The sequence below is a fragment of the Idiotropiscis lumnitzeri genome, chromosome 6, assembly GCF_059441095.1.
Source record: "Idiotropiscis lumnitzeri isolate Australia: NSW breed Sydney's pygmy pipehorse chromosome 6, RoL_Ilum_1.0, whole genome shotgun sequence".
In the NCBI taxonomy this organism is placed as follows: domain Eukaryota; kingdom Metazoa; phylum Chordata; class Actinopteri; order Syngnathiformes; family Syngnathidae; genus Idiotropiscis; species Idiotropiscis lumnitzeri.
This window is the reverse complement of record NC_142396.1, coordinates 23,210,665-23,233,477: the sequence shown is the minus strand read 5'-3', so window position 1 is coordinate 23,233,477 and position 22,813 is coordinate 23,210,665. Positions and strand designations below refer to the sequence as shown.

The 22,813-nt window shown below is 42.6% G+C and overlaps 1 protein-coding gene across 5 annotated transcripts in view; it reads left to right on the top strand.

Moving 5' to 3' along the window:
• fanca (FA complementation group A) overlaps window positions 1-22,813 on the top strand; it is a 193,782-nt gene that overhangs the window by 18,437 nt on the left and 152,532 nt on the right. For all 5 annotated transcript variants that reach the window (XM_088297906.1, XM_088297905.1, XM_088297904.1 and 2 more), the window contains 3 exons: window positions 15,393-15,488; window positions 20,208-20,281; window positions 20,706-20,818. In XM_088297906.1, the coding sequence (XP_088154032.1) occupies window positions 15,393-15,488; window positions 20,208-20,281; window positions 20,706-20,818 (283 nt within the window). The remainder of the gene's footprint in view (window positions 1-15,392; window positions 15,489-20,207; window positions 20,282-20,705; window positions 20,819-22,813) is intronic.

The window sequence follows — 22,813 nt, the reverse complement described above, 5'->3', positions numbered from 1 at the left end:
TGTCACTTCGACTATCAAGGAAATCATACACTAGAACTTCTTTGTCACGTTCTGTTGTTGTGGAGACATAAACTGGGACAATAGATGAGGAAAGAGTACTACTCGTCTCTTGAATGACTGTTAGAGGTAGCTTGCTGTGTTTCTGCCTCAGACTGTTGGTGATTGTCTCCTTTGCTTTCATTTGACCTCTCTTGCTTGTTATTTGTGCCTTCTTCTTTGTCCTTCTTCTCACGATCCTGATGTAGGGATGTGGGGCGCCGTTTTTCACGCAAGTCACATACACTCCTGGATATGCAGGCTTAGGAGTAATGGCCACTCTTAAGGCAGCCAAAACATAACGTTTCAACTTGGACAAACTTAACCCGTTGTTCGACTGCCTTTTCCATTATCTTGCAACACTTATGAAGTGTATGACCCTTCTTCTTGCAAAACAGGCATGTGATACTTGTTTTTTTGCTTGTGTTAGTGGTGAGAGTCTTAACACTTATGCTTTGGTTTCGTTGCTGCTTTGATAGTTCTTTTTCTGTTGGCTTTGATTTATCTTGTTCAGTTGTCTTCATTGCATACAAGGATGTGATAGGATTCCATGCAATTCGAGCTCTGTGTTGAGAAATTTTACGAATAATCTGAAGTCAGGAAACAATTTGTATTGGTCTTGATAAAGTGTTACTTCTCTATTCCAACGTGAGCTCAACCTGTCTGGTAGTTTGAGGGTAATCCTTTGATTCTCCGCACACTGTAGGGCTGGGCGATATGACCGAAAATTAATATTGCGGTAAATTGGGCAATTTTACCTCGATAACGATAAATGCACGATAAATTCCCCCTGAGGACCAAAATCAAAATAAATGCAGGAAATGCATATTAACTGTTTTTTATTGACCAACTGGTACACATTACTTTCAGTGAAAAATAAAAGTACAAAAACCATTTGTATAAACATTCCAAATAGCTTGCTTTGCATGATTTGAACAATGTCACAAAGAACAGGAGAAAAAGGGTACCTCTCACAAAATCTTTTTCTGCAAATAGATTGTGCCGAGATGCTGTAATGCCATTTGCAAAGGCCTAGATTTGTGTAAAGGTATCTGTCACCTGTAAACAAAATGCTAAATAGAATGGAAAAAAATGTCAATGGAATGCCAGTGCCAAATAAACAAGTGTGCTTCATCAGGAAAATGCCGTCTCGAGTACGCTGGTGCGCGGTCGCCACTTGTCGTCTATGTACTGCACATTCAGGCTCAAACAGGGCTGCATGTTGTGACTCGACCACAAGTCGGATGTGGATGCAAAATGCTTGACATGTCTCCGCTCCCGTCCCGATGTTGTCCATATTGGGAAGTACGGTTTGCAACAAATATTTTCATACCTCTTGTCGGCTACTTTCATGAGGCGTTTCAATCCTGTGCGCTCCACTGTAACTAGAGGAGCTATATCTTTAGAGCTATGTGCTCGGCTATCGCGTCCACCTCTGAGACGTTCTCTCGTATGGTGTCGCCTCCGTTATGGGCTGTTGTTACTTGTCCAAACTTGCTCCTCACTTTGAACTTTTAGCGCAAGCTCCAAGGCAACAGCATGGTTGTGTTGTGAGTGGTGAAAAAGAAAAGGTTGGACGCACTGTTTTGGTGCTTACGATGCACTTTGTAGTTCATGTTCTTTTGTTTAAACATCGTCTTTATGGAACCCAAAACATTTCCAAACGACAGATGTCGAATTTCTTTTCGGGACAAGCGCGACAGGAACAATTTCAACTAACGTTACTTTGTCTTCAGCCGTGTCAGCCGCTTCTGAATTTGAATCGCCAGCTACGAACGCGTCTTGTTTACATTCTTGTTCAGAAGGGTGGAGTCACGTGACGACACGTGCTGTAGCCGTCTTAAAGGGGCATGAACATCGCCGCAGACAGAAAAGACTTCTTTTTCTCTCTTTTTTTTTTAGACACCGAATTTACCGACATGGGCAAAATGATGTCGGTCATTGTAATACTTTTCGTTGACGGTAAATTTTCGGTTTATCGCTCAGCCCTACCACACAGTCATTGAGAACTTGCAGACCCTGAATATATGGCATTACTGATTGCACATTGCTCAGAAAATCAACAAATTCACATAGGTTCTCACTGTCCTTATGGCCAATTTTTTCCCATGTGTATATCTTTTCATAATATGACTTGGCAACTATGAATGGATTACCAAATCTATCTTCAAGTATGTCCCAAGCAGAACGATATGCGGTTTCTGTTCCTACAAGAAAATGGCCTTCAATAGCTCGTTTAGCTGTGCCACCAATATACTTGCGTAAAACGAACAGCTTTTCTTGAGTTAGCAAGTTCTTGCGATCAATTAAAGTACTGAAAGACAACTTCCAGTCATTATACATGAGAGGATCTCCTATGAAAACCTCAGGTTCTGGGATTGGAACTCGATTAGCTATGATTGCTGCAAGTGTTTTCACAAGGTCAATGGACGATTCTTGAAAAGTCTCTACTTGAGTGGCAGGAACTTGGTTGGTTGGTTTTGGGATAGAGTAAGAAGTGTGTATAAAAGCATTTTGAAGAATGGTTTCAGTGGCTTTTACCTCATTTAAATGTTGGTCTTGACCGGGTTTGGCTTGTACTGTAGGATCTTGGGAGAATGGTACTTGTTGAACTGGAATAAATGGATCACTTAAAGCAGTGGTTCTAAATTATTTTCTGTTACGCCCCCCCCTAGCAAGAAGAAATCAATTCGCCCCCCCCAATCACTGTGCTAGCATCATGGTCAGTAGTGTCTACAAATTCATACAGGTTCTCAAATGAGTCAGTGTTTCCCTCATCAAGTTGCCTGCCCCACATTGCAAACTTCCGCATGAAAGAGACAATCTTGTCTGTGACCTGAGGCAGGTGTTTATCTTTTCCTTGAAGCTGTAGATTTAGTTCGTTTAGCTTCCCAAATATGTCACTCAGGTAGGCCAGTTTCCCAAGGAAGTTCTCCTCATTGAATTTTTCTGGTTTGTGCACCATCACTGCAAACACCAATGCAGTTCTCCCTCTAAAGCCTATTCTCAGTCAAGAAGCAGTCCAGCATCTTGAAGAGCTCTTCAGCTGTGGCCCTGTCTCTGACATATTTATAAAAAAGTAGATCCTCCCGCAGGGAGTGTGCCATGTCCAAGCGTACATAAGAAATGAACAGAGCATCTTTGTTGCTGTCAGTTGCTTCGTCAAATTGTAAGGCAAAACGTTTGCCTCAGATTTTTTTTATAGCAGCTGTTCTTGCAGATCGTTTGCAATCTTTTCTATACGTCTGGCAACAATGTCATTGGACAGAGGGATAGTTTTTAGTTTTACAGCACTTGCATCATCCATCATGACAGAGACCATGTCGACTGCTGCAGGCAGTATCAGCTCCTCTGCGACAGTGTGCGTTTTTTTTGTACAGGGCAATTTGGTATGCCACCTTGTACGATGCTAACAGTGCTCGCTGATTCACCGAAGTTGTGTTCACGAAGCGGGATGATTGTTGGCAATATTCGGCACGTTTTCGCTGAAAAAACTCGAGCGATTTATCAGCGTGATTGGGGTCTAATGTCATCAAGTGACGTCTTAATTTGGTTTCATGCTGTCTGCTGCCAGCATTTTTAAACACAGCAAGCACACCGGTCTTTCCTCACCTTCTACTGCATTCACGGTGAAGCCAAGCGCCACATATGCTTCGTCAAATTTGCGTGTCTTTGCTTTGAATGACTTTCGTTGGACTCACTATCTTTGTTTCTCTCTGCCTTTCTTTTCATCCCTGTTAAAAATGTCTTCATGGTGTCGAAGGTTGTGTTTTTTTTTGTTTTTTTTTACTTCACATCGCCAGCTCATTGCAAAATAAACCCACAACGTACATATTACTCGCTGCGCACAATGGGGAATGAGAGCGCCACTGCCAACTACTGGCGTGGAGGTACAATTACACTTACAATTACACACTGTCCTCTGAGACGAATCCATCTCCTGTTCCTGTCGATGTGGGAATCTGGGTATATCCCCCAAGACCTACGGGATGCAACCATCGTGACCATCTTCAAGAAAGGCGACCGCTCTACCTGTGGAAATTACCGTGGCATCTCCCTGCTCTCCACCACTGGGAGGATTTTCGCCAGGCTCCTCCACAAACGCCTTCTTGTCCTGAGTGAGTCTGTTCTCCCAGAGTCCCAGTACGGTTTTCGACCAGGCCGTGGAACCACTGTGATGACTTTCTGCGCTCGCCAGCTGCTCGAAAAAGCCAGGGAACAACAGCAAACCATGTCAATGATTTTCTTTGACCTGCATAAGGCCTTTGACTCCGTCCCTCGTACTACCCTTTGGAGACTGCTTGAGAAGTTTGGCTGCCCCCATAACTTTGTCCAACTAGTGCGGGGCCTACATGATGGAATGATTGGCTCTGTCAGACATGGTGGTTCTCTTTCATCATCATTTCCCATTGCCACCGGGGTCAAGCTGGGATGTGTGCTCGCACCGACCCTTTTCTCTCTCTACCTGACAGCTGTTTTGCTACGTGTCAAAACGTCTAACCCTCACCTTGGAGTGCGTATTAGATACCGGATGGATGGTGGTCTTTTTAACCTGCAACGTCTGAAAGCACGGTCGAAGACATCGGAAGTGTGTGTCTCAGAACTCCAGTACGCTGACGACTGTTGCGTCCCAGCCTCTTCTCCTCCTGACCTACAGGAGTCTACTAACGCCTTTGTGGAAGCATATGAGAGTGCAGGCCTGGAAGTCAATGTTGGAAAATCAAAAGTCCTGGCGCAATTACATCCTGCCCACCCTCTCCATCCTTTAGACATATCCATCCACGGCGATACAGTCGAAGAGGTCCCCAGATTTTGCTATCTCGGTCTATGGTCAATAACACCAATGACCCAAGCGAAGATATAAACAACAGGATTCGCCTTGCCCATCAAGCCTTTGGTAAGCTCTATAACCGTGTGTTCTCACAACATGGTTTGTCAGCACAGACCAAGATTAATGTCTACAGAGCTGTTGTGATTCCAACCCTCACCTACGGGTCGGAGAGCTGGACTCTCTATCGGAAAAACATCAGGACCTTGGAGAGATTTCATCAGCAAAAGCTGCGGGCAATCCTGGGAATTGACTGGAAAGCATGTATCACCAACAACGACGTACTAACCCGTGCCGGCCTCTCAAGCGTAGAAGCGATCATCTCAAAGAACCAGCTGCGCTTCTTTGGGCATTTATGTCGCAGGAAAGACTCCTCCCTACCCAAACAGATGTTATTTTGTGCACTGGCTCATGGCTCTAGACTGGTAGGGGGCCCAAAGAGACGGCTGAAAGACCAGTTCAAACAGCTGCTCCTAAAGAGCAAGATTCCCGTGGACAACTGGGAGGCTCTGGCCGCAGACCGCGCAGAGTGGAGAGACACAATAGCCAATGGTGTCATAAAGTTTGAAGAAGGCCGGGCACGAGCAGCTGAAGGAAAAAGACGACAGAAACACCAACGTCTCTTGTTACCCCGTCCACCTCCGACAATTCCGTGTCCAGACTGTCCCCGACTTTTCCACTCACACCTTGGACTCTATAGTCACCAACAGGCACACAGACGGAGATATCAAAAAGGAAAGTGAACGAACAGATGAGGAGGACTGATCCTCGTTCTACGAGGCTGCCATGATGATGATGATGATAGTAATAAAAAAAAAAAAAAAACATGTACCCCAGGGTCACGCGCGCACCCCTTAGCATCACCTCTGGGGGGGCGCGCCCCACTATTTGAGAACCACTGACTTAAAGGGTTAAGTCCAAGTGGTGGGTGTAAAGCTTCTGAATAAACTTGCAGTCTTGCTTGTGCTGCAACATGCCGTTTACGTTCTTCCAAACGTTCTAGTTCTTTTCTCTTTGTTTCCAGCTTAATTTTCCTATCAGCACTTTCTGCTATGAATTGAGCCTTTTTCTTTGCACTCTCAGCTTCAAATTCCCTTTCTTTAGCTTCTCTTTCAGCCTTTAAAATTTCATCTTCCACCTCAAGTCTTTGAATCTCTTCCCTTTGTTGATGTTGGGCATTGATTATCTTTAGCACCTCTTGCTTAGCCATAACTTCAGTTGCACCTCGTTTAGCATTTAGGGTTAGGGACAGAATAGAAGATTGTCTCGACTTTTTGGATGAAGCCTTTGTGTTAAAGATAAGCTCTCAAATATGTTTTTACTTTGTTACATGTATGTTTGTGATATAATGTTTCTTTGATTCTTTGTCGCTTTATATTCAAGTCTTCACTTCTTCCACACCGTCAGATGAGACAGGTTGTGTGTAGTTATTCCTATGTCAATACAGAAATTCTGGTTTGTTGATCCTGAAAATAGTCGGACGCGATACTACTGCTGCGTAGTACCACTCTGGCAATAGGTTATGGGCCGAGGATCCGACTGAAACCAGGGCAAAGTCAGGAATTTTTGGACTGTACCACCAGAAAGAAGGCGCAACGTACTGCGAGTCTGGTGAGCATAACTGCAAGTAATCCAATGGCTAGCGCAATGAACCAGCGGCCGACTGAAACTAGTAGCCACTGAAGTAGACTCCTTTTTGACGGGTATGAGAAAAACTACAAACTGTGGGAGACAAAGTTTTTAGGTCACTTAAAACTACAAGGGCTCAAAGACGCGGTTCTGTACAATCCTGCTGAAAATAAAACATGATCAGGATGATAAAACGGCCGTCTTTGAAGCGAAAAATGCCGAAGCATATGCATATGTATCTCTGGTGATGCAAGAGGCAGCAGATGATGGACGAAAGGCACTGCAAATATTGAGGAAGCATGATACGGACGCTGGCAAGCTGCGCATTATTAGCCTCTACAAAGCGTTGACAACGCTCAGAAAGTCTAACAGTGAGAGTGTCACTGAGTACATTATACGGGCGGAGACCGCCATCACAGCACTTCGAAAAGTCGGTCAGATATTGCATGATGAATTGCTCATCGCAATGGTATTGAATGGGCTGCCTGAATCTTTTCAATCATTCAATTGGCTGATGGTACAAGATGCAAAAGAGTAGCAGAACACAGGGGAGATGTGGAGGTCTGCCTGATGGACAAAAACGGAGAATGGCACAAAGTGACGCAACAGGATGTATTATTTACACACTGTGAATGGAGACAATGATGACCAATGTAAAAGGTGTTGTTACATGCAGACATGGCATGAGATCATGGGTCACTGAAATTCTGATGATATTCAAAGGTTACAAGAGGTTGTCGATGGCATGGTGATTAAGGGTAAAATTGACAAAGCAACATTACAATGTGGTGTGTGCACTCAGGGAAAGTTTATTCAAACTAGAAATAGAGAACCTGATGCCAGAGCTGAAAATGTACTCGACATGATCCACATGATCCAATTGATCCTGAATAAATTGACGGACACCGCTTTGCATTATCATTTATTGACAATTATTCCGATGCAGTATTTGTGTATTTCATGAAACACAAGAGTGACATAGTACAAGCGACTGAGAAATTCTTGGCAGATTCAGCTCCATACGGGAAGGTCAAATGGATCAGATCTGACAATGGGACGGAGTTTCTAAGTAAAAACTATCAAAATTTGCTGACTAAAAATAGCATCAAGCATGAAACATCGGCACCATATTCGCCACACCAAAATGGCACAGCTGAACTTAATTGGCGCAAGTTACTTGACATGGCGAGATGCATGCTAATCGAGAGTGGTTTACCAAAGATGTTGTGGATTTATGCAGTCCAGTCAGCAGCTATTGTGAGAAACAGATGTTGCAACAATAGAATAAAACTGGCATCTTATCAAATGCGAACCGGGGAAACGACCTAACCTCTCCAGGATGCAAAGGTTTGGTTCTAAATGTTTTGCTTATATACAGAACAGAAAGAAACTAGACTCCAAGTGTGAGGAGGGAATATTTGTTGGGTATGACTAAAATAGCCTTGCCTATTTGGTGTTCTATCCAGACAGTGACAAAGTGCAAAAACACAGATTAGTGAAATTTGTAGTGAAAGCTGTAGCAGAGCATGAAACACAAACTTTCACCAGTGACGATGACGATCTGGTACAGAGCAAACCAATCTGTACCAACCATAAGTGTGAGGCCAAATGTCATTCAGGTTCATGAACCCAAAATGACACCTGATGCGAACAGCCATTCCCAAAACGATGAAACAGAACAAAAAGAAATGGCACCTGAAGTGAGTGACCAAACACCGACTGGTGAAACTCAACAAAGATGATATCCTTCCAGAGAGAGAAAGAAACCAAACTATTGCTATTAATATGTAAGTGGTGAGGAATTTGATGATCAGATTTTCACTAATGTTGACTACTGTGACCGGTTCATGTGTAACATACCTATAACATACAGCAAAGCTATAACCTCATCCAACGCAAAGCAATGTAGTGACGCAATGGATGATGAGATGCAGTCACTAAAAGACAACAACACATTTACCCTGACTAACTTACTTAGGGATAAGAAAGCAGTGGGGGTAGATGGGTGTATGGGCTTAAAAGAAATACTGAAGGATGTGAAAATTATAAAGCATGCTATGTTGTAATGGGATATAGTCAAAAGATGGGTGTTGATTATGATGAGAACTTCTCACCCACCGCAAACATGACCAGCATTAGAGTGCTAATGCCAAATGCTGTACAAAATAACCAGATTTTACATAAGATGGATGCCAAAACAGCATACTTGAATGCACCAATTGACTGTGAAAATTACAAATCAAGCACTGGAGACAAATTGGTATGGAAGTTACAAAAGTCACTTTACGGACTAAAACAATCCGGAAGAAAACAAAAATACTAAATGCTGCATGAATATTTGGACAAAAACAAATTTGTGCAAAACCCAGCTGACCATTGTTTATACAAAAGTGAGCAATGATGACTAAGTGATCAAAATAATATGGGTTGATGACTTGATTATTGCAGCAAGCAATGAAAAAGTATTGATGAACGTAAAAGAAATGACAGCAAAATTCAAGATGAAAGACTTAGGTAAACTGAAACACTACCTAGGTATTGATTTTGAACAACATGACAAGTGTATAAAAACGACACAGAGAAGATATGTTGAAAAACTACCTGAAAGGTTCAACATGCACGACTGTAAACCAAGAATGACACCATGTGGACAGAAACTTGACTATACTGAGAACACAGAAGAGATGTGTGATATTGTTGTTGTTGATCAACCCCAGCGGCCTTCGTAGAGGGATTGCTGCGACACAACGGCGCCCCAAACTTGTTTTGGGCCACCCCTGTCTTAAATCACCATGGGGTCTGTAAAGTGTGTGAGGGACTGTAGGCGATGACCCCGAGTCAGGTAAAAAGTCTATGGTTGCGCGGGGCTGGGTCCAGAGGTGCTCCAGTGAGTGGATGTCGTGTGCGTTTCTCTGTTGTTGTAAGTGTGGGCAGTGTAGGAGGACGTGTTCAGTGTCCCCCGGACTCTGCTGGCAGAAGTCGCAGGAGGCGTTTGGAGCACACCCAATCTTGTGCATGTACGCCGGTAGAGCTGGGTGATGCCCACACCTCAAGCGAGCCAGGTGCGCCCGGTCGCCCCTACCGAGCAGGCGCTCCTCAGGATCCACCAATGGTGGTCGCCGGCCCAGAAGGAAGCCAGCACTTCAGAGGTGAAGGTTGAGTGGAAAGGTTGAGTGGATATGGGTTCTAAGGGAAATATCGGGAGGAGGAAGTGGAAGGTTGGTGTGTTGTGTATGTTTCTTTGTGTTCTATGTGGTATTTGCATTTAATGAAGTGGGTGGTTGCTGTCTGCAATGGATGTGTAAGCGTGGGTGCCCCTCATATACATGTGATATTTGAGGGGGAGGACTTTGGTTTCCTCATGGAATGTGTAATGTCAAGAAGTACAGAGAGGCTGTGGGTAGTTTATTTAACTATGTGCACAAGACCTGATTTGAGTTTTGTTGTAAGTTATCCCAATATTACGCTACGCCAACAAAAGAACAATGGTCTACGGTAAAACACGTCTTAAGTTACTTAAAGGGTACAATTGGCAAGGAACTTTGCTTCACTAAATGTGATGACAAACTTGGATGACAAGCATACAGTGATGCTGATTGGGCAGCCGGCACAAGTGACAGACGAAGCACAGGTTACTGTATCAGCTTAAACAAAAACGGTCCTTTTGTTTCATGTAAGACCAAGAAACAACCTACCGTTGCATTATCCACATGTGAAGCAGAGTATATGGCTCTAGCCGCCACAGTGCAAGAATGTTTGTACATAGTACAGTTGTTGGGCCATATTGACGAATATCAATATGAGCGACCAATTATATTTGAGGACAATCAAGGCACCATAGCATTGGCAAAAAAAAACCTGAAAAAAGGCAAAGATGCAAACATGTTGACAAACTATCACTTTAAGGTCAACTGTTAATGATGGGAAAATAAGTTTGGAATACTGTCCGACCAACCACATGGTGGCAGATGTTTTGACAAAACCAGCAACAAAAGTTAAATTGAATACATTTGCCAAGTTTATATTTGGGAACTAATGGGTATGTTCAAATGCAAGTTTTTTCCCCAATGTTTAGCGTGTTCAAAATAACAATGTGAGAGCAAGTGGGGGTGTTAATGATGTGCTCTCAAATGTGTTCTGACTTTGTTACATGTAATTTTGTGATGTAATGTTTCTTTTATTCTTTGTCGCTTTATATTAAAGTCTTCACTTCTTCCACACCGTCAGACGAGACAGATTGTGTGTAGTTATTCCTCTGTCAATACAGAAATTCTGGTTTGTTCATCCTGTAAATAGTCGGACGCGATACTACTGCCAACACTTTGACCTTGCAGTTTTAGTTAAGGAGGTACTGGATATTGTACTGTTGGCAATAGTCTTGCAAAGGAGATGAAAGGTCTTAAAACAAGATCTAACGAAAGTACAACTCTGAAAGAAAGAGAGAATGCTGAACAATTCATAATTCAGTTCAAGAAGCCTTCAGTAATGAAATCAACGGCAATAATTGTCGGCAATAATTGTCACAATAACTTTTGTTGAAGGTTCTTTTGGCAACTAATATAAAGTTTACAGGAAAATTCATCCCCCTCCGATCTTCTCAGCTGGCGTTGCACTCTCTTCAGCTCCTCCTTGTCGCTTGACACAAAAGCCCTCTTTTTCTCTTTCAGGAGAGCTTTAAAGTTCAGTGATATCCAGGATTTATTGTTGGAGAAACATCTTACTGTCCTGGTGGGTATGGTGCTCTCCATGCAGAAATTAATATAATCTGTATCCGTGTCCGTTAGACCATTAATGTCGTCCCCATGGGCTTTGCTGAATACTTCCCACACAGTTGTGTGGAAACAGTCCTTTGAGCCTCCTCGGCCTCTCCAGACCATCTCTGAACTGTGCGTGTCACAGCTGGCTGCCTGCGTGCGGACCAGAGGTTTGTACACAGGCAGGAGAGCCACCAAGTTGTGACCAGCTTGGCACAGCGGGTGGGGGGACAGTGATGTATACGCCTCCTTGGTGTTGGCAAAGAAAAGGTCCAAGATTTTATTGTCTCTGGTGTGGCTGGTGACATATTGTGTGAATGAAGGCAGAGAGGAGGAAGGAGAAGCATGATTGAAGTCACCGGAGATGAGGAGCAGGGCTTTTGGGTGCTGTGTTTGTAGCCTGCTCACAGCTGCAGTGAGTACGTCACAGGCTGTGACTCACTGTTAGCAAGTCAAGTCAAGTCAAGTCAATTTTATTTGTATTGCCCTTAATCACAGACAGTCTCAAAGGGCTTTACATAGCCACAATCGACATCCCCGATCTTAACCCCCAGGAGGGCAAGGAAAAACTCGCAAAACCTCATTAGGGGAAAAGTGAGAAACCTTGAGAAGGGACCACAGATGGGGGAATCCCCCTTCCAGGATGACCAGGCTGCAATGGATGCCAACTGGGCAACATTTGACACATACAATGATGCTATGCAATAATAGATGAGATAATATAAGAGTCAATTGAATGAAGTGCTGCAGGAAGATGACTTCAGTGGAGTGGGTCCTCATCCAGGGCCGTAATATCCATGGCAGCATATCCGAAGATGAGCCTTCGATCTTGTACCAGTCAGTTGGTGTAAATTCAGTACAGCCACTTCCAAGTGAATCGCCATCACCTAATTCGGGGAATTGGGAACAGAAAAGAAAGAACAGAAATAGCAAACAGGCCAACAAGTAGTTCAATGAAGTGCTGAAATATAAGGATATCAGAAAAGGCGCTGCATGAAGACGACTTCAGCAGAGCAGGTCCCTTCCCGGTTCGTCAGTGCCGTAATCTTCAAAGCATGTCCCCATCACCTAATTCCCAAGCAGGGGAAGGAGGGGGCAGAAAAGAGAAGAAGCGGCAGTAAACAGGCCAACAAATAATTAAATTAGATGCTAAAGTATATAAATAAATTGATCAAATGTCGCGCTGCAGGAAGACGACATCACTGGAACAGGTGCATGCCCAGTTGGTCAATGCCTTAAACTTCCTAGTGGGTCACCGTCACCTAATCCCCCAGCCGGGGGAAAAGGGGGCAGAAAAGAAAACAAAAGAAAAAAAAGCGGCAGTAAACAGGCCAACAAATATTTCAGCTAAATGCACAAGAGTATAAATGCGTCTTTAATAGTGTTTTGAACATTTCTACTGAGGTGGCGCCTCTATCTGAGGGAAGTGCATTCCAAAGCATTGGTGCCCGAATAGAGAACGCTCTAGAACCTGCGGACTTCTTTTTGGCTCGCGGGATCACTAAAAGACCAGCATTTTGTGAGCGAAGGTTTCGGAACGGAACATATGGTACCACGAGGTCAACGAGATAAGAAGGTGCTAAGCCGTGCAATATTTTAAGCAGCGGGAGGGAGGTACGCACTCTGCTACCGCCATCACATGACTGAACCCTCGCTGGATGTAGTACGGACGCATGCTAACAGCTAGCAGCTTAATGTCCCGACTGCAAAGTTGCTCCTTAATAGTGATGTGCCCAGGGTTACACCATCTATCATTAACAAACACAGCCAGCCCTCCTCCTTTCCTCTTACCGCTTTCCAGTGTCCTCTCGTACGCAGGATTTGGAAGCCGACCAATTGCACGACGGCGTCCGGCGTTAGCTATGTTATCCACGACTCACTGAACATAAACAAGCTAGCCTCCCGGAAGTTCCTCCTCGTGCCGGGTTAGTGCTGTTAACTTGTCGATTTTATTGGGAAGGGATCTAACATTCCCCATAATAATGGACGGGAGCCCCCGCGCGACGTCCCCGTTTCTTTCTCCTCAGCTCGCGGAGGATATTGGGTCTCGCTCCGGGAGCCGGTGCGGGGTTAGCAGGGATTGCTAACAGCTGATCTCTTGTGTACACGATCGATACACGATCGATCCGTAGCTCCAAGTTACGTCTCTGGACAAGGTCATGCAAAAAACAGCCACCAGCAGCAGTAAAACCACCGCAAGTTAGATCTCCATTGTTATGTTGAGGTAGAATAAATAAAACAAGGTAAAGGTAAAAACACACGAAAAAGGCTCATTGTTGAGCCGGAGCTGCTGAAACAGGCTGCCACTCGTGCAGCGCCAAAACCGGAATCATCTCTCTTTTTACCGTAATAATAATACATTTTATTTATGTAGCACTTCTCCAGACACTCAGTCACTTATAAGTTGTAATTAATTAAAAAAACAACTTCATGTGGGGTACCAATTCAATCACTTTTATACTTACATCTTGGTGATGGAAAGGATCACTTGTGTCACTCACTCTCATCACATTTTTTAATTTTATAAAATAATTATTGAGGTCATAATTTATATAATGATTATATTATTTTTACACAATATAATGTACTGCTATAAACAGGCCCAAAGTAATGTTCTTGGCATCATTTTAAAAATATGTAAATTCAGAAAAGATTTTCCGGAAAAAGAATTTCTATCGTTTGGCAGTTCTGTGAATCTGTTTGTGTGTTTACAATGGAACTATAAAGATATATATACCGTATTTTCGCAGTCATAAGGCGCACTTAAAAGTCCCAAATCTTCCCCTAAACTAACACAGCGCCTTGTAAGGCGACTGCGCTCATTATATGGACAAAGTATCACTCGCGACCATCAACCCTTTTACTCATTGGGCTGTTTGGAGTGCATGTTAGCACACCCTGCTGGACAAAGTGTGAGTCATCTATGCTTCAAAGTGACCATGACTATACATTATGTGACTATGGTGTTTGGGTGATGGTGTGGGAGAAAGCTGGACAAAAGGGCAGCTGTCCACAATGTTGTAGTCTGTCTTATCATTTATGTTATTGCAAGCAAGAAACGTCCCAGGTTTAGACAACAGACAAAAAGCCCAAAGCATAACAGCACATCTCTCTAAACAGCCATGCAAATCTCTCTAAACAGCCATGCAAATCTCTCTAAACAGCCATGTGATTGGCTGAGTCTGAGTGGCTCCCAGAAGGCATTGCTCTAATGGCTCCCAAGAAGCCATTGCTATATCATTTTGTGTTATTTTTATTTCTTTTTCGTATATTGATAGCATGAGAGATACATGTTTTGTGTTAATCTTATTTCTTTGTTTCATTGTTTGCTTGTATGCTGAGTTTTTTTTTTTTTTTTTTTTTTTTGAAACCGTGACTCTAAGGAGTGTGTTGACCATTGAAGTCCCTCCCCTGACATAGTCTTGTAGACTATTGCCATGATACCTATTATTGGTTAGAGTCATTGTTAATGATAGCGATTGTCTATGGTATCATGGCAACTGTCTTTGAAATGTGGCGATTGCTTATGGTATTTAGGCAAAGTGAATTGGCATGGGCTGAATCAGCTCGAGCAGCCGAGCTATTGCTATGCTAAAAGCAGCTGAGCTAGCGCCTTGAGCAGCCGAGCTATTGCTATGCTAAAAGCAGCTGAGCTAGTGCCTTGAGCAGCCGAGCTATTGCTATGCTAAAAGCAGCTGAGCTAGCGCCTTGTAAGGCGGCGCGCCCAGTGCGTGCTTCAAAGACAGAAATAGCACCCTCAACAGGTGTTGCGCCCCTTGAGGCAGCGCGTCCTATGACTGCGATATGGTATATATTTTTTTTTAATATTTTATTTTTTTAATATTTTAAAATATTTGTTACTTCCTCTGCCAAATGTGTACTTTGCAACTTCATGTTTTTATATCAAAGTACCACAGTTGCCATCTTCAGAGTCTGTAGACGACCCCGTTGGGTCATGCACACAAAAGTGTCAAACTAGGCTGTGCCACCATTGAGCAGACAATACCTTGCAAAATCAATTTCTTTGTGTTTTTCATTGCATTTTTACCAAAGAATCTTATGTTAACTTGTACCCTCGCTTTAAAAAGTTTTTAGTGCAATTTTCTTACGTGTCCCAAACACTTTAAGTGTATTGATGTGTCCAGGTACAACTGGGTGTCCTTCTGGAGTCTACCAGAGAGCTGCTAATTCATGGAGCCCTCTGTCCCAAGGGCTTCTGGCAGGAGTATAAGAAGTATCAGGTGTGTTGATATTTAGTGCAGACTGCATATGAGTCTTTTAAATAGCTATTATTTCTGAAAAAATATAAGCACCACATTTACGCAAAAATATCTTTCACGTTTATGCAGACTGCATATGATTCTTTTAAATAGCTATTATTTCTGAAAAAAATATAAGCACAACATTTACGCAAAAATATATTTCACATTTACGTGCCAGGTGTGTTCCGATTTGTCTGCATTTTATTCCGTGTAGTTGCAATTTGGTCCGCTGTTATGGAGAAGTTGAAAATGTTTCGGAGAGGAATGAGCGAGTAGGTAGTCAAGCACGTTAGGACTATCCCGTCGAGTCGACGTAGCCGATGACTTATATATGTCGGTGCGCACAACATACTGTCAACATCACGTCAATTACGTAATACGTTAGTATGCACAAAGTATCATCGAGTGTCGATGGTGTATATACATCCACACGTGCCTAACTTCAGTTGTAAACAAGTACGGACAGAAGAAAAGAAATGAGAACAGCATAAATGGTGGAGGCGCCGGATCAGAGCGTTCTAGGCGGGGAACAGGAAAGCGGCACCCCAAAGCAGCTAAAAAAAACAAAGTATGGACAGACTTCAACACAAAGTCCTTGAAGCGACGTCACCCGGGTGTACTGCTGGAAAACAATAGAAAGCAAAAACTAGAGTTTTTTTAAATCCATCTAACCAACTAACTAATATTACACGGTTTTACTGTACCGTATTTTTACGACCAAAAGATGCGCCGTATCAAAGGGCGCAGTACCAGTTGAGGGTGCTATTTGTGTATTTAATACATAGATAGAACGCACCGTATCATTGGGCGCAAACAGAACCGATCAACCGAGCAGTCGCGGTAGCTGCTCAGTCGCGCTAGCGTGTTTTTAAAATGGCAGCGGGAGTTCAGTGGTACTTTATTTTAGCTTTTAACAACGTGCTGAAGTTGTTCTCATCCAAAAATGCTCCAAGTCCTTGTCTTATGTATCCAAGATAAACTGCAGGACACGTTCTCCACCAAACACGAGAGTCATTATCAGTCTGTCTCGTCGTCTCGCTGCCGCGCAGCCCCTCAGATGGGATGCCGACACAATGCCGTGTGAGCAAGTCACTAATCAACAAACGATCTGCGGTCACGGTGTTACATCAAAACTAAAACTATCACCCCAAATGAACTGAATAGCATAATAGTGTAGGCCCAGCAAAATTCCGCCTCACAGCCTACCATACAATACTTTAGTTAACATGTATGCACACTAAAACATAAGATAGCATAGCTAGCGTGACTAGCTGTTTCTAAAAAGGCAACAGGAGCAAAACTGAGTTTGGTTGTGAGTTTGGTTCCTATTTAACAATGTACTCACATTATTATTGATCAGTCATCATCCACAAATCCTCAAAATCAAAATCATCGTCTTCTGTATCAGAAAAACAGCTGGGCAAGTTCTCCGGCTTTAGCGAAAGCTCTAACAACAGAGCTAGCAGACACGTTTGCCCATATAAGGGCACTCGGGCCTGCTTTGCACGAGGGGCGTGCCTTTGCTTTGTCGTTCACGCCCATCATTCCCCTCTCACGTCCCCCTGCTGTCGTTAGCCACTCCCGCCTTCTCTCTATATAAGCAATGTGCAGGCAGGTAATGTTCGCAGTCAGCCCAGCGGTGCACTCAGTCCACATAATGGGTGCTCCGCATCAAAAGGCGCCCCGGCTTTTTTGGACGAGATTCAGGACTTTAAAGTGCGCCTTATGGCTGCAAAAATACGGTAGTTGTTGCTGTGTGCGACATTAACATGCATCGTTAAGTTTAATTTCTCAAAGCAGTGGGTTGCAGTCAAAGTTACACTGTTGTGCTTCAGCTTTGTGCATTAAATAGCAGTGGGTTGCAGTCAAAGTTACACTGTTGTGCTTCAGCTTTGTGCATTAAATAGCTAACATTTGCAGAGCTCTTTCACTCCGGTCAAATTGTTTTGGTGCTTGTAGGTAACGTTACTGGTTACGCTGCTTCATGTACCCATAAAGAATAACACGTAACAATTTTTTTGTATCTACTCCGCTGGTGCTCCTGAAAGCTCTCGGTCTCTGTGCAGACCCCATGAGCTGCACAACATGCAGGTCGTGTTTAGAATGTCCTGCTCAGAGAAGCACTAACTTACTGCTTACCATAGTCTGTGACTGCACGTATATGTGCCTCTTTAAAAGCACCTTGATAATATTTCAGCATGCACTCGTGATTTACCTCTATTTATGAGTTTAAAGCAGGTTAAAGAAGAAGAAAAAAAAAAAATAATATATATATATATATATATATATATATATATATATATAATAAATAATAAATAAAATATAATAAAATATAATATATATATATATATATATATATATATATATATATTTTTTTTTTAGACCAATTGATAGACTAATAGGGAGAAAATAATCGTTTGGGACAGCCCTAATGCACGTAGGCTGTAAGTACCGCAGCTTGCGAATGGCTTATGATTTGATCTCTCCCAACCAATCATGTTGATGACTTCAAATCGTCCTCATTGTGCAAAAGTAGCTTTAAATGTGACTGCGGTGAGGTGGGTTGTCGACAGTTCCTTCAGATCCCGGCTGAGACCCAGCTAGCCAGTGTGGACAAATACGGCGTGCAGTTGCTCCGCTAAAAGTCCCTAATCATAGCCTCATTGGCTGGAAATAAACTACAATTCTGCATTGTAAAAGTATTGTTATCACGAAAGGAAGACCTAGTACCCTATTTTCACAACCATAAGACGCACTTAAAAGTCTTAAAATTTCTCCAAAGTGGTCGGGGTTCCTAATAATACGGCGCGCCTTTGTGTGCACCAGGGTTATTTTAGTTAACGTAAACTAATGAAATAACTAAAACTAGAATTGAAAAATAAAATTAAATAAAAATGAAAAGTAGTACCGTACAAGAGGGCACCTGTGTCATTTTGTTTTGAAAAAAGAAGTCATTACTTAGTTTTTCACAAACAAAGAATTACTGTATTATAATGAAAATCATAGTGTTTAAAAGTATGTGGTGAAGCTGTCATGAGAAAAGGACATTTTGAAAATTTAAATCTACTTACAGCAGTGTTTCTCAACCTGGGGAACGTGCTTTTTTTCCGTCATAGTACGGCTGAACAATGTATGGTCTTGGGACCGTAATTGCGATCTCAGACAACGCGATTTTGAAATTGTCAAAGCTGCGGTTTGTGCCCCTAGTTCACGCAATAGGTTATGCAGTACTGATTAAAAAATAAAAAACGTCGCCCTGTCACTCGTTGTCCTGGAAGTAATTAGGGTATGAAATACAAAGAAATAAAATCAGTTCTGGATATTAAGCATGGTTTTCAAATAAGTGAAAGACAGTTCCAAGCCCTCCTCCATGATTAGTGCCGCCTTCAACGTACTGTCGTCTCTTGAACAGCAGCGCATTCGAGGCAAGGGTAGTCAAACTGACCCGGAAGTACATAAACACGCATTAAAAAATAAATAAATAAACATTCACTCGAAAAAAAAACAACTGCGTTCCCTCGCAAACTTTGCAAGGGAACGCAATCTTTGCAAGGGAACGCAAAGATTTTGCGAGGGAACGAAAATTATTTTTTTTTCTCTTCCATGTCCCCTAAGGGGCTCCGTATAATCCTAAGTAGTCTATCAGAAAGACTTTGTTATTGGGTGGAAACCTTGTATGCCTATTTTTGAACCAAAACGGACTAAAACCTTTTTGAGTTTTGGTCTAATAAATTTACCAAAACTAGACAAACTTTTTTTGCGTTTCCGTTGACTAAAACCGACTAAAGCCTAATTGAGTTTTTGTTACTAAAACTAGACTAAAACCTTTTTGAGTTTTCATCGACTAACACTAGACTAAAACTATCACGAATAGAAATGACTAAATGTGACAAAAACTAATAAGCATTTTCGTCCAAAGTAGTAAGACTAAGCCTAATTCTAAAATGCCTGCCAAAAACAGCACTGGGTGATACAGTACCCCTTTCACTCGAGTCCTGCTGGAACTGTGTTGCAATGAAAGTATAATACACAGTCACATACAGAACAGCCCAAAAACTGGAAATTACTTAATACATTATCGTAGTGATTCCCAACCTGTGTGCCTGGCCACATTCGTGAGCTGCGAGAGTTCGTAAGATGTGCCTTGGAAAATGATCAAAATTCACTTAATTGGTCCAAAAAAAAATATTTCTAACAAAAAATGTATCATTGTTCGTCTACGTTATCAATACCAGTGACTTTTGGGTTCAAAGGGTTACTCATAAAAGAGTGAAAGGGGGTGGTCGCTGCTTTCTGTGCAAACAATCACTTTTTTGGTGGAGGATAAAGTGACATGACTCGCCTTCATCTCCTCGTCTTGTCATTTACTGCACAACTGGTGACCCCGCCCATCAGAGTTCAATGCAAACATCTATGTCACAATAATCAAGTATGTAGATGGTTCCTAAGATATGATATGGGTTGGTATCTGCACATGCACATTCACATTCAGAATTGAAAGCCAGTGAGATAGATTCATAGTGAGATACAGCAAATACAAAGCTAGATCAGTACTTTATTTCTGAGGGAAATTAAGTTATATTGTAAGCATTGTTCATTCTTTTTTTTTCTTGTGAAATATATCCATTCATATTGGGAGTTCAAGCTTAATGAAAATACTTGGTTGTAAATGAGATGATGAGGTTTGTGTGTTTACAGAAACTTCCAAATCTGCATGTGGTGTACCTACTTCAGATTTACAATATTCTCGACTTGAGAAGTATTTTTGAAAGGTAAGGAATATTTCTGCTTGTATTTTTATTGTTTACATTTACACGTTGGGTCTATTCCAGACACACTATGCTTGATATAAGCCATGTATCATAATTAATGTGATATCGCGGGAAAGCTCAGGGTTTTTCAAGAAGGGTCACGGTGTATGAGCCCACAACTGCTCTGTGTGAATATGAGGACTCCCATGTTTTGGGGAGCTAGGGAAGCATCACACAGATCAGTCTATTGCTTGAATTCTCAATTTTGTTTCCGCCTTACTGTGCTTATTTTGTCTTGCTTCAAGTGTAATTAATAACACCCATTCTTGATGAGGTTTAGCTTCAAATACTAAATAAATAAAAGTGAAAAATACTTAACTCCGTAACTCCAGGCTATTTCTCACTGGTCAGTGATGATTTTTGTTGTTGTCATTTTTTGTCTTAGTGATGAAGGGGTGAGGTTGTGGTTGGTGCCACAGCTGAAAGCTCTGTGTAGTTGGACACCTCCTCAGGAGGAAGAAAACGAGGCAATGCAAACTCAACAGAAAGTTTTGTCAAGTAAGGACAGACACTGGTGTGTTAGACTCTCACACAAATATGTCTTACCTTTTGCCCATTTTCTAAACTTTTTTACTACTGCATGAGTTCAGTGACTACCATAGTAACAGCATTCAAATCAGAAATACTAGAATAGACTACAATGGTCCACCGCTGTAAGGGAGGGATTGGGCCATACAGTTTTAAACATAAATATATCAAATGCTTACAAGCATTTTAAAACATTGCTGTACCCTTAGTTATACTCTCACATTTACAATGTAAAATATCAGGATTATTATTGGTTGGCATTTTTCATTGTAGTTTTTATATTTTGGTGTTTTTATTTCTATTTATTTTAGTTTTTTCATTAGCAGTTGCAATATTAGTTTTTATTTCCTTAATATGTGGTATTTTTTGGGTGAAAAAAATCTTGTCTGTCTCTCTCTCTCTGTACACAAGTGCATTGAATGGAGAGCTATTGCCGCGACTTCTTTTCGTGTCTGAGTCACGTATGTTTCTGTTGTGATATTTGCATTAGTCAGTCATTGATACTTTATTATTTTCTTTGTAGAACCACACAAATATTTCGTTTGACGCATCAAGGAATGTGTACTTTGACTTCAACTTTATTAAAGATCCTATCCTCGTTATTGGAGTTCTAACCGGACTCACAACAGTGATTTGCATACTCCGCCCAGCACGAGTCATTCACATATTTTTCAATGGTCCTTGGAGCCGGATGGCAAATCGCTGTTTGAAGATGCAGGACTCAGAATTATCAGCACCTGGCGGTAAACCTAAACGATTGACATCGGTGCCTTCCTATATGTCTGATTATGACTTGAGTGGGCCAGGTGCGCTGAGTAAATTCCGAAGACCAGCTGCTCCTACTAGAGCATTACAAGAGGAGCACGTAGCTACGGAGCGCTCATCTAGTAGATCCCCAACACCACCGGCTAGCCAGGGCTTTGACACGGAAAATTTGGGTGATGTTGAGCACGAGCAGGGGTCTCAGCAGTTTATGTTGCAAACCACCAGGGGGCAGGATATCAACCCACTCAGTGAGTTTAATGCTGCCCTTAAACAGATGCGCCAAGAAAATGCTGAGCTCCGCAAACAGTTTCAGAGCCTGATGACTGCCTTACAGTCCAATCCTCCTCCTCCTACCCTCCCACCCCCAGGCACATACCACAGTGGGTTTGACGGAGGCAATCAACGCCCGATCAGAAGCCAACCGAACAATCCAGCCCACTCACAGCTACAATATCAGGCAGGCGGGTTGTCCGGAAACCTGATACAGGACTTCTCACAAGTCGAAGTTTCACAGCCACCCGCAGATCAAGGATAAAGTTCATACTACGCAGCCACACTCCCGCAAAGTGCGTCTCGTGCTGATAGGTGTGGCCAAAGGTATCCCGCTCACTCATTCAGAGCAAATGACCCACAGTATGAAGATCCATACGCTGGCAGAGATTCAGCCTTCCTCCAAGTGCCCTACTCTCATGTTCCACAGAGAGAGACCACATACAGAGGACCAAAGCCCACCATTCCCAGCCTCACATCACTAGACCCCAGAGGGTTCACACGTATGAAGTTAGCCTTAGAGAATTTATTACCGCATGGAGCCACTGAGAGATACAAGTACCAGATTCTCACTGATCACCTTAAGTGTGAAGAAGCCTCACTCGTGGCTGACTCTTATTGGAGTTCCAGGCAACCCTACACAGATACGATGCTGGCTCTCTCCAAGATGTATGGACAGCCCCACAAGCTTGCTGTGCAACGGATTGCAGCGCTAATGGATGGTCCAAACATACATAGTGGTGATGCGAAGAGCTTTCGTTTATTCGCTCTCAACGTGTGCTCACTAGTGGGCATGTTAGAACAGCTGGGTAAACAAGGTCAGGTTGAATTAATCTGTGGCTCTCATGTCTCGAGGCTCTTAAGTCAACTCCCCCACGACCTCAATGCCAGCTTTAAAAGATTCAGGCGATGTGGATTAAAGTCAATAAG